This window comes from Platichthys flesus, chromosome 5 (assembly GCF_949316205.1).
Source record: "Platichthys flesus chromosome 5, fPlaFle2.1, whole genome shotgun sequence".
NCBI classification, from domain to species: Eukaryota; Metazoa; Chordata; class Actinopteri; order Pleuronectiformes; family Pleuronectidae; genus Platichthys; species Platichthys flesus.
This window is the reverse complement of record NC_084949.1, coordinates 13,081,660-13,099,314: the sequence shown is the minus strand read 5'-3', so window position 1 is coordinate 13,099,314 and position 17,655 is coordinate 13,081,660. Positions and strand designations below refer to the sequence as shown.

The window sequence follows — 17,655 nt, the reverse complement described above, 5'->3', positions numbered from 1 at the left end:
TTGTCAGAGACCTTCACCATGTCCTGTCATTAACGTGTGTGCATGTGTGTGCGTGCCTGTTTGTGCCTGTGTGTCATTTAATGGACAGTTTGACTTCCTCTTGTCCTGCATGACTCACACCTTTTACTGACCACAGTGACACAGCTGAATAGCAGCCCATATGAATAAAAATTGAATTAAATTGGCCAATATGAGCCTTTCTCAGACATTATAGTGTTTATGTTGGTCAATCTGAGCCAAATTGAAAGCTTTTATTTTACAGAATGAAAAGATAATATAGAATCAATATTGGTGGGTCTCAACAAATTATCTTGAGTAACTATTGTAATCTTAAAGATCTGTTCTATCATTAATCAATTTTAATTTGAAAGGGTTATTTTATCTTCTGACCAAGCTTTTTACAAATGCGATCCCATGGTCCCATTGGCCTGTTAATGGCTCTTTTGATTGGACTGGTTTCTGTTCATGAATGTGCTCCCTGTCTCTTCCTCATGCAGCGTGTTCCCTGCTCCTTTCCTCCGCTGCAGGCAATGCTTCTTTTTGTTTTTGATGTGCATGTTTTTGTCATGTTTTTCATATTACACTGACTAGTGACTGTTCCGTTCAGCTTTTGTGATGGATTACATGGCTGCAATCAATTCTTCATCTGATTCTTTTCTAAATGTTCTAATACAAGGTCAGTGTGATTATGTATTTGATAACCTAGTCACTTGTTTGTGCCTGTGTGCATACAGACCCTGTTCTCATTCGTAACTCCTCTCTGCTTCAGAAGCTATATCACATTCAACACAACATCCAAGCTGTGTTGGTTTTCTTAAACTATGTGAGAAACCAGACAGAATTTCTAAGGACTGAGCTCCGAGAACCACCCACACCTGGTGTGTGACAGATTTAGTTAGTGTGACGTTGATTGAATCATATTGTATATGAATAGCATTTATTCATTCATTCATTCTGTGTGGTTGCTGACAGTTTTATTCTCTCACTCCTCTTTACATTAGTGAAGACAATCCAACACTAATGTGAGGAGGCTCTCTCTAGGTCACATTTGCAGTGTTGTTTCTTTGTGAGGGGTCACTAGGCAGCTGTGTGTCTCAGAACAAACCCACCTTCCTGATAACAGCTACTGTCAAAAGTGTTTGACCACAATGCCATTCAGAATGATGTCATTACGGTGACTAGGGCCACTCCTTCAAAGCAGTAACTTGATCCAGGGTGTGGAGCAACATTATTTATATCTTAATGTAGTTTGGATCAGTATGAATCTTTCTATCCTCATAGCCAAGTGTGGCAGCTTACATTGTTGTCGTCCACCCTCTTACCCCCACCAAGGTGGTTATGTTTTCACCCCTTTCTGTTTGTTTTGATTGTCTGTTTGTTAGCAAGATTACAAAAAGCAACTGAATGGGTTTCTACTAAACTTGGTGGAAGGATGTGGTATGGGTGAGGAAAAAACCTGTCAAATTTTGGTGTGGATCAGGATCAGGGGTCAGATCCAGGAATTTGTGTTCACTTTCTGTAACATTGCGAGATATGGCATTTTATAATGAGATTAAGTCATGGCGCTTGATGAAATAACATTGGCCATGTTTAAAAGACTATTACTTATTAGTGTGTGCAATTTTGTGCAGATCCAAATAAGGATCTGGATCTGGTGAAATTAAATATGGTTTCTTAAGGGGACTGTGTGGCCTTGGTGAAGGTATGCTCTCTACATAGTGCCATTCTTGTTTAAAGCATTATTTTAACATTGTAGGTATTCTGGAAACTGTAGAAGTTTGACTGGTGCATGTGAATTGTCTTATGTTACCTCGAGGTATGTCTGGAAAAAATGGAGGACATGCATGTATTTGTCTCTTCAGTTCTTCTGAATGACATGTTGCTTTATCTGCGTCCATCACAGGTTTGAAGAGCTCTGATCATATTGGCTCAACGGCCAGCCAGGTGGCCAATCACGTGACAGCAAGGTTTGCTGAGGAGGGAGACCAACAGTGAGACCCTTTTACCACGCCCGCTTCACCTGTTCCACTCCATCATCACTGCCATGTCCTTACCTAGTGGCAGCCCAGAACGAGAAGGCCCAGTTGGGGCTCTCCCTCAGCTAGAGTGCCCTTCTTCCCCTCCCGGCATGGACCCAGACCCTTTATCCACAGGCAGCCCTGTGCTCAGCCCAGACTCCTCTTCCCACGATGCAGCACTGTCAGCGCCAGCAGCCTCTCCGGCAGACTCGGAGAACCTGAGTCCTGATGAACTGGAGCTGCTGGCCAAACTGGAGGAACAGAACAGGTGAGACAGTAGCAGCTCTTATTGTGTGAAAACAAAACAGTTTCTACATTTTCACTATGACTGAGTCGGGTCACAGGCAGTGTGCGTTCATGTGTTTTTTTAGATCAGTCGCAGGCTTTGGGATGTATCGGTAGCAAATATTCAAACTATAACATTTTGATTGACTGGTGCTTCCTCAATCCAAAGAAAATACATCTGTTCTTCTACTCTAACCTGATGCACAAGCATCCAGGCAAATAACTACATCATGCATGATATTTAACAATAACAAAGTATTCACTATGTCAACCCAGCACAGTTTTAGCCTGTTAAGTAGGATAAATAAAACACTACAACCTAAAAATGTTGAAATAACTTGGGAACCAAAGACTCAAACATGAACATTAAAAGTCTTTAAATCATGCTACCTGATGCCTCAAGTAAACTTCCCCGATCAAACAAGAAAGTAAACTCAAGACTACAGATGAAAAAGCTGTAAAATAGGTCAAGTTAAAAGTTTCCTTGAAAGTATCAGCTGCAGAAGCTCAAGTGCAGAAAATAATGAGTGGAAGGTAGCATGAAAACAGCATCTAATTAATGAGATGGTCTAAGGAGAGATAATTAGAGCTTCATAATAAAGGATCTAAAAATATGGTTTCTAGGGACTATTTTTTAAATAACAATAATGGTTATTACATATTTTTTTCATAAAACATTTGTCATTCTGATTTTATGTGATGTTGTCATAGAACGTAATCTCCAATAAAAGCAAAATATTATCTAGTTCAGAGAACAAAGCAAGAACGATAGGACCAGAAAGATGACACAAGATTAGAGTGATTGTTTTTTTAAGGAGACACATGCTATAAAATTCCTCATCTACAAATCACATGTTTGACCTGAAGGGTCAGACTCTGGGACGTAGGAGTCAAGTGACTAAAAGGAATCAGACATTTGAGGTCAGAGTGTGACTGAGTCCTCGGGCGTGAAGAGCTTTCTCTTTAATCACATCATCTCGGCCTCCCACTGTCCTGCTGCCTCAGACTCCAAGGAATACAAGGATGAAAAAATAAATATTTACACATGCGGTAAAATTCAGCATTTAGCTTCTCTGAGATTTAAGTGATAACGTTGATACCAATCTCGTAATGGCTTAGTTTTTAAACAAGTAATAGCTAGCTGCCCACAGATAAAAACAAGTCCAACTAGGATTTCTCAGATTAGCACATTTCCATTGTCTTTATTAATCTGTACAATAACTGTGGCGTAAAAAAATTAGACATGTCGACACAAGCTCCGTTTACTGTGGACTTTGGGATTTTTAACTTTGCATACCTTTTACATACACAAACCTTATATAACACACCACAGGAAATACACACTTAAAAAGAATAGTATTTTAATGCTCACCTCAGCTCTCCTTTCACTCTCAGGTGTGTGTACCATTTTCTGTAAGATATCGTGCTATTCTATGTTTCTGTTTACATGCATCTATTCCATCCTAAATGATTCATTCTAGTATGAGCTTCTTATCCCTATAACCTGTCTCATAATGCAGGTTACTGGAGGCTGATTCCAAGTCCATGCGGTCGATGAGCGGCTCCAGGCGCAACAGTGGCTCCTCCCTGGTTTCCAGCTCCTCAGCCTCCTCCAACCTGTCGCACCTGGAGGAGGATACCTGGATCCTGTGGGGTCGCATTGTCAACGAGTGGGAGGAGTGGAGACGCAAGAAGGACAAACTACTGAAGGTGTGCAAAATGTTGCTAGCTGCCTACAAACTCTACAGACAGAGTTAAATGATTAAGTTTTGAAAAACATTAGGGAAAGAATGAATGTAGAGAGGGATGTGGTTGTTAGGCAATACGTCCACTATAGGGCAGCACTGAGGCTAGAGTCTTTGACAACAACAAACATGGCGACGGTGAAGGAGGTTGTTATGATGTAAATTGTTGTCACTACGGTCAGGTGAAGACATTTTTTCAGTTTCTCACCAACTCCCAAAGTCTCTTCTCAAAACGTTTCACTTTCATAAGACGCGTACAAATTCAGACAAAACTAGAATGGCACTCAGCAGAGCACATATTGCAAAGGCCCAACATTTCCCTCAAATGCAATCAAGCAGCACTACATTTCACAAAGTCAGAGATATCAGTTCCTTATATGTACCTGAATATTTCCATCAAGTCTCGTGAATTATTTCTTGAGAAAACTGTAAAAATGTAGAGAACGCCCAATCCCGCAATGGTGAAATTACTGGACTGGCCCCGAGAAGCAGATACGCACTAAAATTAACATGAGTTCTTCCCTGAACCATATGCATCTCTTCTCTGAAACCTCTCTCTGTCTTTCTCCTTCTCTCCCTACATCAGGAGTTAATCAGGAAGGGCATCCCTCATCATTTCCGGGCCATAGTCTGGCAGCTGCTAGGCAACGCCACTGACATGCCGGTGAAGAACCAGTACTCTGAACTGCTAAAGATGTCCTCCCCCTGCGAGAAGCTCATCCGTAGGGACATTGCCCGCACCTACCCCGAGCATGAGTTCTTCAAAGGCCAGGACAGCCTGGGGCAGGAAGTCCTCTTCAATGTCATGAAGGTGAGCACTTACACATTTAACATTATCACCCCAGCGTCTGAGCTTCTCTGTTTAATATGAAAAGTTGAGACTTATGCCTCTTTGAATAATCCTGTGCTTCCCTTAAATTTCAACCATTATTAAAAAACAGTTGAAACCTGCAAAAATCCTGCTATGATTAACATCTAACATACTTTCTGATTTATACCCAATATGATTTTGTTCCTGAAACATCTATATGGACATCAGCGAAATGTGGAAGATTGTTATTGATCACTATTCGAACAAGCTTGTTAATCGTCTACACAACAGCGATTTTAGTGGCTGTTTCCTGTAGAAATCAAACCACCGCTGATGACTTTTTTTTTTTAATCCAGGCATATTCTCTGGTGGATCGAGAGGTGGGCTACTGCCAAGGCAGTGCATTCATCGTAGGCTTGCTCCTAATGCAGGTAATGATCAAATGATCCGTAAGTGGTTCATTTTTCATAAAAAGCTCTGTACGACACTTCACCTTGAGAGTTATGAGGCTCATTATGATCTGTCCCACTATATTTCTCTGATTACTACAACTAAAACCATTGATCATTTTTGAAAAATATGAACGCAATTAAGTTGTCTCTGGAGGTTCAGTCAGTGATTAGTGCAGTATGGGAGTCACCGTGTTTCAACATAAGCTTTGTCTAATTTATAGTAATGAGGGAACTTTGCTAACCCATGTCATTTCCTCCCAGATGCCTGAGGAGGAGGCCTTTTGTGTCTTTGTGCGTCTGATGCAAGAGTACCGTCTGAGGGAACTGTTCAAGCCCACTATGGCGGAGCTCGGCCTCTGCATCTACCAGTTTGAATATCTGCTGCAGGTAAAGAGGATGCACTTGTCCACCATCATGTGGGGTGCAGTGTGAAACTTGTCCATAGAGGGGCAATAAATCACTTTTTTTTATATCTCCAGCAACAACCTTCTTTGGTGACTTCAACTTTTGAGTTTATTTTAGTTATTTCAACTTTAAAATCATTTGTAACAACAGGAGCAACTTCCAGAGCTGAACGTCCATTTCCGGTCCCAGAGTTTCCACACATCTATGTACGCATCATCCTGGTTCCTCACCCTTTTCCTCACCTTCCTCCCTCTGCCTGTCGCCACTCGCATCTTTGATATTTTCATGTATGAGGTAGGAAACAAAAGTATCCGAAGATGTGTTTTTTGTAACAGCGTATATATTACGTTTACTAATCCATATTATTTTACTTTGCCAAGCTCTATAATAAAATCTTTGACCTGCAGGGTCTAGAGATTATCTTCCGTGTGGGCCTGGCCATCCTGCAGTACAACCAGACTGACCTCATTCAGCTGGACATGGAGGGCATGTCACAGGTAAACAGATACTTTCGACGAGAAATTAGTTTCCTGTTCAGATTCACTCATGCATCACCCTCTCCACATTTCCGTTTGCATGCAAACTTTATGAAGTATAAATGTCCTCTAAAAAAGAGGCTTCGATTGCCTCTAGTAATCTTAAACATAAACAGCAATTAATGATACCATGATATGCTTTTGAAGTAAAGCACTGGCATGACGTCGAGCACTGGCATGTCATTGATCATTATGAAACTCTAGTGGGTCAAATTAAACAGTGATGCCTGCCACAGGCAAGGTAATACATGGGAAACTCAGCAATACATTTTAATATAATGTATTGTCTGTCAGCTGCTGGCTCTCAGCACAACCCTCATACACCTACACAGCTCTTGTTCTACCTTCATTAAATATGAATGAGCATCTTTGCCAATCTCGAGCTCTAATCTTCTGTCTGTCGCCCTTTCTCCCTGCCAGCATTTCCAGAAGGTGATCCCCCACCAGTTTGACAGCTGCACCGACAAACTGATCCTCAGGGCCTACCAGGTCAAATATAACCCCAAGAGGATGAAGAAGTAAGAGACATTAATACTCAACTAACAACATTTGTGACTCAGGCTTCATGTAAACTTGGAGGATTTGTATTTTTGCATCTTACTAATGCTGAGGTTTTTACAGCGAAGTACGCTTATACCTGGTGTTAGCTATGTGCTTGTTTTGGTTTCAAAGTGGGTGATCTGTAAATAAGAAAATGCTTTTACATTTTCTCTATTTAATTAATTTGGTAATAAATGTGATATTAAATATATATTAAAGGCAGCTTTATTGTTTTTCATTAGAGAACAATTATATCATTTTACAGAGGGTAGTGTCTCTTAACTAATTGTGATGAGTGGATTAGACACCAGGAAGAGGCATTTAACTGCTTTGTTATTCAAGCATTATAAGTCAGATGTTGCACAAATTATTGAGTCACATTTTTTTTATTTATCATATGAATGTTGTGAAAGTTAACATTGCGTAACCTGTTTCCACTAGACTAGAGAAAGAATACACAACAATCAAGAACAAAGAGATGGAGGAGCAGATTGAGATCAAGGTGTGTTAACACTCAGCAGTGTGTTGTATTTTATGCATTTGTGCACAATAGGGATATTCCATTAAAGACCTATAGTATGAATGCAACAACAAAATTACTCTTCAGTACTTCTCCCCTCCTCTCTGCACAGAGATTACGCACAGAAAACCGGCTGCTGAAGCAGAGGATTGAGACACTGGAGAAGGTAAGAGGTGGATTCCAGCTCATCTAAATGCTAATATGAATCAGTTGTATGCTGTACCAACCAACCAGATCACTCAGCAGAGGACTCTTCACACTATGATCTGATGAATTTAAACACTGTGACAGAATTATTCTGCAGGTTGTTCAAATATATTCCTGTGTGAGTGTGTGTGTGTGCGAGTGTGTGTGCGAGTGCGCTTGTGATTGTTGGTTAAATCCTTCTGCTTGAGCACTCCAGAGAGACTCACTGTCATTTTAAAGCTTCTCCTCTGTGAAACACTTTTTGTCTGAGTGATCTCACTGCTGCTTCTTTTTCTACACTCCTCTGTTTTTGTTTCAAATGTCCGCTCCTCAATCTGTGATCCTTTCCTTTCCTTGACTTTCTTGACTTTCTTGCTCCGGATTTGTTGTGGTTTATCCTCCTCGGTGTCCCACTCTCTTTCACTTTCTTCATTTCTCTTTTTTTCATCCTCTTGTTCCTCTCCTTTAATACGCTGTAGGAGAGCGCTGCTCTGGCAGACAGACTGATTCAGGTAGAGTACTGTAAACCACTTTCCTCCTGAGCTTGCTGTCCTCCTCTTTCTGCTCTCCTGCAGTGCTTCTCTCCCTCTTCTTAACAATCCCCAGTCAAACGTGCATGAAAAGAATATTGTCTATGAAGTGTATCAGTTCACGTCCTGTCATCCCTGAATGCATGTACATTTATCCATGATGACCATTTAAATGAGGCAGAACTATCCCTGCATGTGGCATGTAAAAGTGTATTGTTACTCATGTTTCTATTACCAATTCTTTATTATAAATGCCTATAATTCAACAAAATGTGAATAAAATACAATATACATTGGACATTTTGAGGAATATAAGTATTTACTTTCTTGCAGAGTTTTTACATAAGAAGAAATGCATTTGTCTGTTGAATATAAAGCTTCTGCCAGCAGACTATTGTCTTTGCTCAGAATAAAAACAGGAAACAGCCTGTCTATTTTCTTAGCTTGCTGCAGGCTTGTATTTCCCCACCTAATATGGAAGAATTCAATCAAATAGATAAAGTATGTTAAAATGTGGCCTTTAGAGGTGCTTTTGGATGGATTTTTTTGAACTTCAAACAGACCCAGGCTGTCAGGTAGGTTGTCTCGGTTAACGCTCAGCAAGAAAGCTAATTAATCTATTTTAGGAAATGTTGAACTTTCGCTTTAAGGCCATTTGGGGGGCCATATAGCTCACCTGGTAGAGCTGGCCGCTCTAGTGGCCCAGGTTTGATTCTGGCTTGCAGGTCTGAGCTGCAAGCCAGACCTGCTTGCCAGAGAGTCAGAGAGCCGTTTGCTCTCTGACCCCTTTCACACTTAACTCTCTGTCCCGTCAAATAAAGGCCCAGAATCCCAGAAAATATGCTTTTAGAAATGTAACATTTTGCAAAGTTCCCCTCAAGCAAAATAACATTGCATTCCCTGGATACCCGCAGTTACCCTTTCCCTACATGGATATAAACTCTGCATTATAAAGTTTGCACTTCACAGCTGATCGTGACCCCTCTCCCGCTCCGACCTGCTGTTCCAGGGTCAGGTGACGAGGGCACAGGAAGCAGAGGAGAACTACGTGATCAAGCGTGAGCTGGCAGTGGTGAGGCAGCAGTGCAACACGGCCAACGAGAGCCTGGAGAAAGCGCAGGACACCATCAGAGAGCTTCAGCAACAGAAGGTAAAACCTCAACCCAGAGTCTGTTCAGACACTAATGCAATTACTTTTCCTCTCATGGTAGAAGCAGTTAATCTGCAAATCTCGGTGCAATCTATTAAATGATTTAAAAAGCTGGGTCTGAGTTTGTATGAAAAATCACACTCGCCCTGTTTCACTTAATCCCAGTTTGTATAAAGGAAAAAAAACTGATCATGTCAAGGGTTTGTAAAAACATAAAGAACATGACAACAAAGTACAATTTTTCATAAATACTTTTACTCTCTCTTGAGCTGCTTTCAGGATAGCACTGAACTCAGGATAAGCCCCTGAAATTATCCAGAGGGGCTGTATGTGATAATGCAAATGTCTGAGTCAGACGCTTCTGAGTTTCTCCAGAGTTTCTCCTGGCAGCTCCAAAGTAAAAGCTCAGGGGAAACTATTGAAAAAACAAACCCTGGTGGCCAGGCTCTTCTCTGTAATAAGGATGTGACAAAAATCTTATATTGTCTTTTAGAACTCTTTTTTTTAAATCTAAATACATTAACACACAATTAAGAGCAGGAAAAACTAAAATTTTAAATGAATTAGTTGTCTTTATGTCATAAAATTATTCCCATTGTGAAAGGTCATGTTGTTACGCCGCAGATTGCCGGGACCTATCACCCACCAGGTTTCACACAGCTCCACACACACTCACAGTTCGCATCGATAACAGAGACCGTGATGCTCGAAATGACGAATCAAGACTCTTTCAGTCACGCTATGTACTTGCCCAATTTCAAATGTTTCTTATTTTGCCTCGTAGGAGAGTATTTTTCCTTTCAGCCTTCTCTGTTTTCCCCCCCTTCTTATGTGTATTGCTTTGCAGTTTCACCTTGATGTGGTGACCTGAAAATGTACAGTGGCGTTTTCAGTTTCTTGAGTGTTGCTTGATATGACTTTCCTTTTGTTGATCAGCAGTTATTGAAGTTGGGCTGCTTTAAAGACAGTGTGCCTACAGATGAGATTACCCACAGGACCAACAAATCAGCTGACATAATTTTTTAAACAGTTTTCTTATCATGTTGCTCAAGAGGCGTGTCCATGCTCTTGTTTTTTTTGTTATACAATTGACAAATACTGCAGTAACTTGTGTTGCTGCAAATTTCCTGCTGTCTGTGCAGAAAACTTGATGATGACAGTGTCGCCTTTCAGAAATAAAGAAAAAGGATTCAGGAGCCCATGTCAGTATAGTGAACATTGAATGTATTGTTAGATTTGTCAGCAGAAAAAAACAGGAAGGAAGCAGCAGGTGTCATATTTCTTACCCACTAAAGCACTGTGTTACTCCTAGCTCGGCTGAGCTCCTCGTAATGACAAAATCTACATTGAACTATGAAATAAACATTCTCGATTGTGAGTAGACATTAGTACATTAGCAACTCAGAGGAAAGCTGATTAACAAAATGATCCAAGTTTTCACAGACCTGAGATCCAGTGATCCTGCTTACAGCGATGTTTGTCTCAGTACACAGAGCAGTTTGTGAGCAGCTTGCAGACCCAGCTGGAGCAGTCCAGACTACGAGAGGCCGAACTGCTCGGAGCGATGAAGGAGATGCAAGACAAGGTGCTTGACCTGGAGAAGGTGGGCTCAACAGACAACTGTTATTATACAGAATAAACAATCCAGAAAAGATGTGTTTTTATGTTCATATTTACAAAGAAAACTAAATCTAGATTCAAGTTGTATATATTTGATTGTATTTGGCTGCCAAAGCGTTTAACTGTAATTAAGTAACACATGTCCATCCAGAGGAGCAGTTGCCTGCCTGATGAGAACAACGTGGCAGCTCTGCAGGAGGAGGTGAAGCAGCTGAAGTTGAGGGAGCTGGAGACGCTGCGCTCCTTCAAAGAGATGCAGGACAACGTCACTGAGCTGAACCAGCGCTGGCAGGTAACAAACACACAGACTGGTGCCGATTCTCTAAAAACCGTGTGTGTCGGTGTCTGTTCACAGTTTACTCCTGTTTCCGCAGCATCACATGTCCCGTGGCAGTAGCACAGGTGGCGGTGGTGGCCACTGGAAGGAATCCCCAAAGAAGAACGCCATGAACGAACTGCAGGACAAACTGATGACGGTCAGACTGAGGGAGGCGCAGGCCCAGGCTGAGCTCCGAGAGGTCAAACTAAAATCCCTGCAGCAGGAGAGCCAGGTTAGAAACACAGCACAACTATAGACTGTCAATATCAGAGTTTAATTTTCTCCTCTGTGGTGCCAAAGTGATTAGTCAGATAATCATTAATCAATCAAATAACTCCAGAAATCTGTCCGTTTTCTGTGGAATGCTTATCTTGTGTATTGTTAAGGTTAAAATCAAATGCACTGCGATTAAGACATGCACTACTTTCAATATTAATAAAAACAACGACAACCACTGATTCTCCAGTTCGGGGTTCTGCATACTAAGTGGAGTATGAATAATCAGTCCAACAGTTCTTTGTGCAGCAGCGGTGGTGCAGCTTCAGGTTTCTGTGGAGTCCAAAAGCAGGTGTACTTGCCGTAGCTCAATAACTGCAGGTCATGTTTCAAGTTTCAGAAATAAAGGGCTCAACATTTCATAAACTGGATGATCATTTGATTGATCCCAAAACGATTTGTTGGATCTCCAATCACACCTTCGCCTTTTGACTTTTTTTACTCAAGAACCAAATCCACAGCAAGCTGATTGGTCGCAATGAGCAGGAACGCTCCGCACTGCAGGACCGGCTCCAGATGCTAGCCAATCAGAACAAAGCTCTCCAGGCCCAACTCAACGAGATGAAAAGGAAGCAGGCCGAGTTCGACTGCAAGGTCTGAGTGGGGAGCGGAGGGAGGGATGAGGAAAATGAATAAAGCATCTTCCTGGGACCAGTTTAGTGAAATATAAGATACGTGAACATATAGTAGTGACAGGACACTAATAACTAGATGGGAAAACAGCAATAAGACAAAAGAAGATGATTATAAAAAGAAAAGAAATCAGAAATGTTGCTTTCTTGTTGTCTGTCTTTCTGTTGACTCCCCTCCCTCTGCCCTCGTACATGCAGAGTAAAGAGGAGGTGATGGCGGTGCGACTGAGGGAAGCAGACAGTATGGCTGCCATGGCTGAACTCCGGCAGAAAATCTCTGAGCTTGAGATACAGGTGTGTGTTTGTGTGCCTATAATTAATATAGAGCATATGAAGTGACTGTAGAGAGACTTTGACCTGCAACACGTCTGTGTCGAATGTTTTTCAGAAGGAGGAAGGGCTGATCCAGGGCCAGCTGAACCACTCCGACTCCAGACAGTACATCACCCAGCTCCGGGACCAGATTTCTGAGCTCAAGAACGAGGTTCACACATGCACAAGCAATTTCACACACATACGCACACCATACTGCAGCCTTGGAAACCACCACAGAACTATCTTCTCTGTGCAGTGTCACAACAGACACCACTTCCACCTTGACGCATTCACAGTAGTGTCAATGTCTTTCTTGTAAGAAGAGACCACCGCTACTCCCAGACATGTGTGCTCTCATCATTTGGTTCTCTTGGTTCATTTGGTGAAAGATGAGTGAGTTTCAAAAGACTTGGAGTGTATCAGTTTTATCTGTCACAAGTAAACACACAGCTCTGTGGCATCTACACAGAGTCAATGTGGGGGAAGTGGGATTAAAAAATGATCTGAATCTCTCCAACCCGCTTTGAGAGACGCAAAGTTCTCACCGAACACAAGCTCAGGGTTTGTTCATTCAGAGAGTAGCAGTGCGTGACTGAGAGAATTGGCTTTTAGATGAGGTGTGTGATGACACTGGCCTTCCCTTTTCTTCTCCCTCTCCCCACCTCCTTTGCTTTTCATCAATGCTGTGGTTTTACGAAATGAGAGTGAAACTTGCGTGCGTACAGGTGCAGATGAGGAAGCATTGACCTTTATTCGAAAAATCTCAGCAGCAGCCCTCTTCAAGTGATCACTTTATGATCATGAGACGTACTGACAGTCCTGATACACAACTTATTCTGCAGCTTTTACGCAAATATTTATAATGCACATTATTCATTGTGATCCATTTTAGGGAATCATTTAGCTGTTTCCATTTAGCATTTTGACATGCTTTGACCATCAAAAGGAAATGCAGTACGGTTGGTATTTTTAAATTATTATGTAAATAAAAAAAACTATGTTTTTTGCTGTAGCGTGAAGAGCAGTCAGACTCACTCAAAACATTTCCATTGGTTAACCACTGGTTTCCCCCTCCCCCCCACCCTGCTGATGAGTGTCAGATTTGGGGGAAACAAAAACCTCAATTGGCATGAGTCACTGTGGTACATGAAGGTTAGCATGGGAGAAGCATGTGTTAGCAGATGAACTGATATGTCAGTTAAGAGCGGCTGCACCGTAATCTAAAAGCTCAAAGAATTGAAACGATTGAAGAGGAACTTACACAAATATCTCCTATTTATTTTTTTATTTATTGACTTCCTCCATCTGACATCACAGTCAGGTGAAAAACCTCCTGTGCTCTGATTTATTTGTAAAGACCCCGGTGACCTATTTGCAAAACCTCTATGGTGAGCAGGATACAGATCAGTGGGTTTCACAACTATTTCCCCTCCAGCAACAGTGTTTTAGCAAAAGCAGATGTACAACAGTTTACACCCTATTGCCTCTTACTCTGTCATCGATTTAATACTGAAAATATTAACCTGGCTACTGAATCCCCATATTCTCTCAGCACAGTTGATATTTGAAACTCCTTTGTGAACTTTGTTGAAATTTAAATCATGACAAGACAAATGGTCAAAGGTCAAGTTGACCATTCTTTCACATATGTTTCATTAATTTATCACCAAGCCTAGAGGCAGATGTAGTGAGAGAGAAATGAACAGAGGAAATCTGTGTCTTCTACGTGTATTTTTCATCCTGAGATTTTTGTATTCTTTTTCTTTTTTTTCACTTTTGCACCTGTTGCATGCTAGAAACGTTCTCAAGTGCCCACTCACTTGTAGAATCCTGCGGAGGATCTCCTGCTGTGTTCTCACATGGGCTCTTTCAGGTTAAGCTAGGGGGCTGGCAGGGAAACTCTGGAGGAAGTCTGGAGGCTCTCACATACAGCCCTCCAGACAATGTCAGGAGGATTTCAGTGCAAGTCTGAAAACTGCTCCTGATTTCAGCTTTTTGAAATATAGAATAAATCTACCTGTTGGACCCAACAAATGAAACCTTCTCCTCTGTACTCAGATCAGACAACTGCGAGGGCAAAGGTTGGCTCCCGGCTCTGGCATCAGTAGCGGAGGCCTAGGCACCAACTACCAGGATCTTTGCCTGGCCAGCCCCGCCTCTGCCGAGGGGGACTACCTGAGCTCAGACGACGACCTCCTCCCCAGCCCGCTGCCTCCCAACGCTCTCTACCCCACCCTGTCCGGTCCGTGTCACCCATCGGACCGCCTCGACAGCGAGGGCAGCACGGACAGCGAGGCGGAGGAGCGTATGCGGACACACCCGGACCCACAGCAGCTGTACGGCAGCATGGTGTGCGCAGAGGGGCTGGATAATTGAACATCTGGAGGGGGTGCGAAGATTCCTATGGGATTTCTTTGACCTAAAGAGACGCTGGGGCTCTATAGGACAGGACTGCCTCTGTACACCAGAACTGTTCTATCCAATCCAGTCCTCCTCCGCAGCTTTTCCAGTGTTTATCTTTTACTTAATGCAGACATAATGGCATTGATCAGACCTCGGTTGGTGGTCACTACCTGTAGTCTCCATTCCTGTGACTGCTCCCCCCCCCTGTTCCCCCCACTGGAACTAACCCTGTCCAACGAGGGTGTATATAGCCTCTCTCCTTGTTCCTATGTGTAACTGTTTTCTTGCCATATCCATCCAAACACAAATGTACACAAAAAAAACTCTGGACTAACAAGACTGATGCTGCTCGCTGCTTGAGATCAACACCGGGACCTGGTCCTGTGACCATGACGAGGAATGAATCACGGGTAGACAGATAGAACTTGTCTCTTTCCCTGTAAACTGAAGAACAGACACTGTATCCTCTGTCTACCCTTATATAACTATCTCTGTCCTGAATGGTTCAGTATTACATCCATCTTAATTGTTTCCCCATATTGTGGCTTTAGAAAGACACACATCCATCTTCACTGCCTTCATAAAAACAATCTGCCATCAATTCACAAAAGAAAAATGGCGACGAGAAGTGAAGGTACAGTGTATGAACACATCAAACTGTGGGGTTATCACAAGGTGGCATATACAACATATGTGTCTGTGGCAACAAGAAGGCAAGCGAGTTCATACGAAATTTCATATTCATCATAAACCACAAAAAAGGAAGGAAGATACCCAATGTTGCCAAATCTTTTGTTTTTGAATTATTTATATGTTGTAATTTATTTTAATATTTTTTTATTTTTTATATATCTAAATGAATCTAGGAGCGTAGAGATGACCTACAGAGGCCAAACTTTCTACAACATCCTTTGTGCCAACTACTACAGTTCTACTGTGACACCGAGTGTTTCTGAGATGGGAAAAGTGCTGCTATGATTTTACATTTAGCTTCTTCCATTTTCTTTTTATCACTTCATCTTAATCTGTGTGAGCAGTCTAATGTGTTATCTCCCCAGAGCTTCAGTATTTATCCATCAAAACCAATAACTCTCGTTGCATCTGTGTGAGCTAGAGTGGAACATTTTGGGAAATAAGTTAATTTACTGTCTGAAAGATAAGAGAGCTGCAGGGATAGACGGTCATTTCTATAACTTACACTAAGTAAGTTGTAAGTAAGTTAGTAGTCCAGCAAATCACCACCACTACCACACATTTCATTACACCCCAATTTGTTTGTAAACCTCAATTTGCCCACATCATTCCAGACAAAGTGAGGCAGCTTTTCATTTTTATATTTTAATTAACTAATCACTAAATAACTATTGAGCATTAGTTAGCTGCCCCCCCGATTATATTCTCTTAATATTATGAACTTATTCTTGAAATCTCCTCTTTCAGTGGCTCTAAAACTTGTTGTAATAGACAGACTTGAGTGTTAAGAATCATTGTATTTCCCAAAATGTGAGACTATACTGTCCCACAGAAACAAAAAGAATAATGCAGGTATCTGTGCTGATGTGGAATCACCAGCTCATGCGCTCATATCACTTTGGGACAGCTAACTGAAACCTGCAGCATGTGGACCAATGAAAGCGGAGAGAGTCGATCATATTGTAACGGTGCCAAACAAAAAGGCTGACATCATGACTGGAGAGTGTGTGGGTGGAAAATATTTTACATATCAAACAGTAATATATTCTGTGTAGGGGGGAAAAGGATGTAAAATGTATGGAGAAATATTTGATATGCGGTGTGACAGGAAGAAAAGTATATAGATGATATTTAAAGCTGTATCACTGTCAGTCAAGTCAGATTGTGAGGAGAAGGGTCTGACAGGAAGTTGTATGAAGAACAACGATCTCTGCTCTTTGCACAGCGGAGAGAGAAACTCGGCTCTGGACATTCAGCAGTGAGATGTGGTGCAGACTTGTGGTGGGATCATTTCTTTACTTTACGTACGGACCTGAACGTTTGCTTCATTCAGAGTTGAACCATCCTGACTTCGTACTGTGTTTTCATCGGACTGACGATTTTCCCTAGATTCTCTTCAGGTCCACTTCATGCTTCACTATGCAGCAGTAAAGAACGAACAGTGGAGCAGAGGATTAATGCAATCCTCTCTGAAACGAGGAAATAGGATCTTCCAGTAATGGACATTAAAAAAGTAAAGAGGATGTTCGTTTGCCCACCATTATGTTGCAAATAACAGCCTTTTAGTGGTCATTGGTGGGTGTAGCAGCTGAAATCTCTGCACTGGAATCAGTGTTTGGGTATCATCAGACCATATCATTATATGTGTTGTATTCATCATTTCACTTCAGTTCTTAAGAGTTGTTGGTATGTACAGAACAAGATTTAGGCCGTTAAATCGTTTACTTTGGCTGAAAAAGTTGTAATCCTGCACATTTGTACCCATTTGTGATTATATCTTTTCCCCAGCAACATCTATCCAGTGTGGGTACATTTTGTCTACTACTCGTACTAGCAAGATTCAAAAGGTTAACAGAAAATATACTGGGTCTGATGCGGAGGACACAAGTCAGGCATGTTCTTCACTGTAGCTGGGTTTGCATCCACGTGTTTGAACATGAGCAAGTTAAAAATCGAATCACCTTCAGTGGAAAGATCTCTCAAATTCGTTTTTGACTGAGTTGGGAATGTTTGCGTGTAGATTAACACAAAGTGTGACCAAGTGTGATGGAAACAGTGAATAAATCATGATATACGTATTCCCTGTGTTGATACATGAAACTAACATAAATACTGTATCTCCATCATGTTTCCTAAATAGTTTTTCACAGATTGAGGTTTCACTGTTGCTCTTTCAACGACATCATCTCATTGCACCAAGCTTTCTCCTCCAGGGGTTG

The 17,655-nt window shown here is 41.6% G+C and overlaps 1 protein-coding gene across 1 annotated transcript; it reads left to right on the top strand.

The window, feature by feature from the left end:
* Positions 1–1,953: 1,953 nt before the first annotated feature.
* evi5l (ecotropic viral integration site 5 like) lies at positions 1,954–17,515 on the top strand. Its single transcript, XM_062388454.1, has 19 exons — positions 1,954–2,286; positions 3,824–4,013; positions 4,635–4,859; positions 5,216–5,290; positions 5,573–5,698; positions 5,867–6,010; positions 6,124–6,213; positions 6,673–6,770; positions 7,234–7,294; positions 7,425–7,478; positions 7,978–8,010; positions 9,038–9,178; positions 10,665–10,781; positions 10,950–11,090; positions 11,173–11,349; positions 11,841–11,987; positions 12,224–12,319; positions 12,414–12,509; positions 14,399–17,515. Exons 1-19 carry the CDS (start codon positions 2,045–2,047, stop codon positions 14,714–14,716), a joined length of 2,571 nt encoding a protein of 856 aa, XP_062244438.1. The 5' UTR covers positions 1,954–2,044; the 3' UTR covers positions 14,717–17,515.
* Positions 17,516–17,655: the final 140 nt, after the last annotated feature.

Bases quoted from the DNA above. Each gene is read 5' to 3' on its own strand.
- evi5l (XM_062388454.1), top strand. From the start codon at position 2,045: ATGTCCTTACCTAGTGGCAGCCCAGAACGAGAAGGCCCAGTTGGGGCT. The intron at 7,295-7,424 runs GTGTGTTAACAC...CTCTCTGCACAG, and splicing joins AGGAGCAGATTGAGATCAAG to AGATTACGCACAGAAAACCG. The intron at 8,011-9,037 runs GTAGAGTACTGT...CTGCTGTTCCAG, and splicing joins TGGCAGACAGACTGATTCAG to GGTCAGGTGACGAGGGCACA.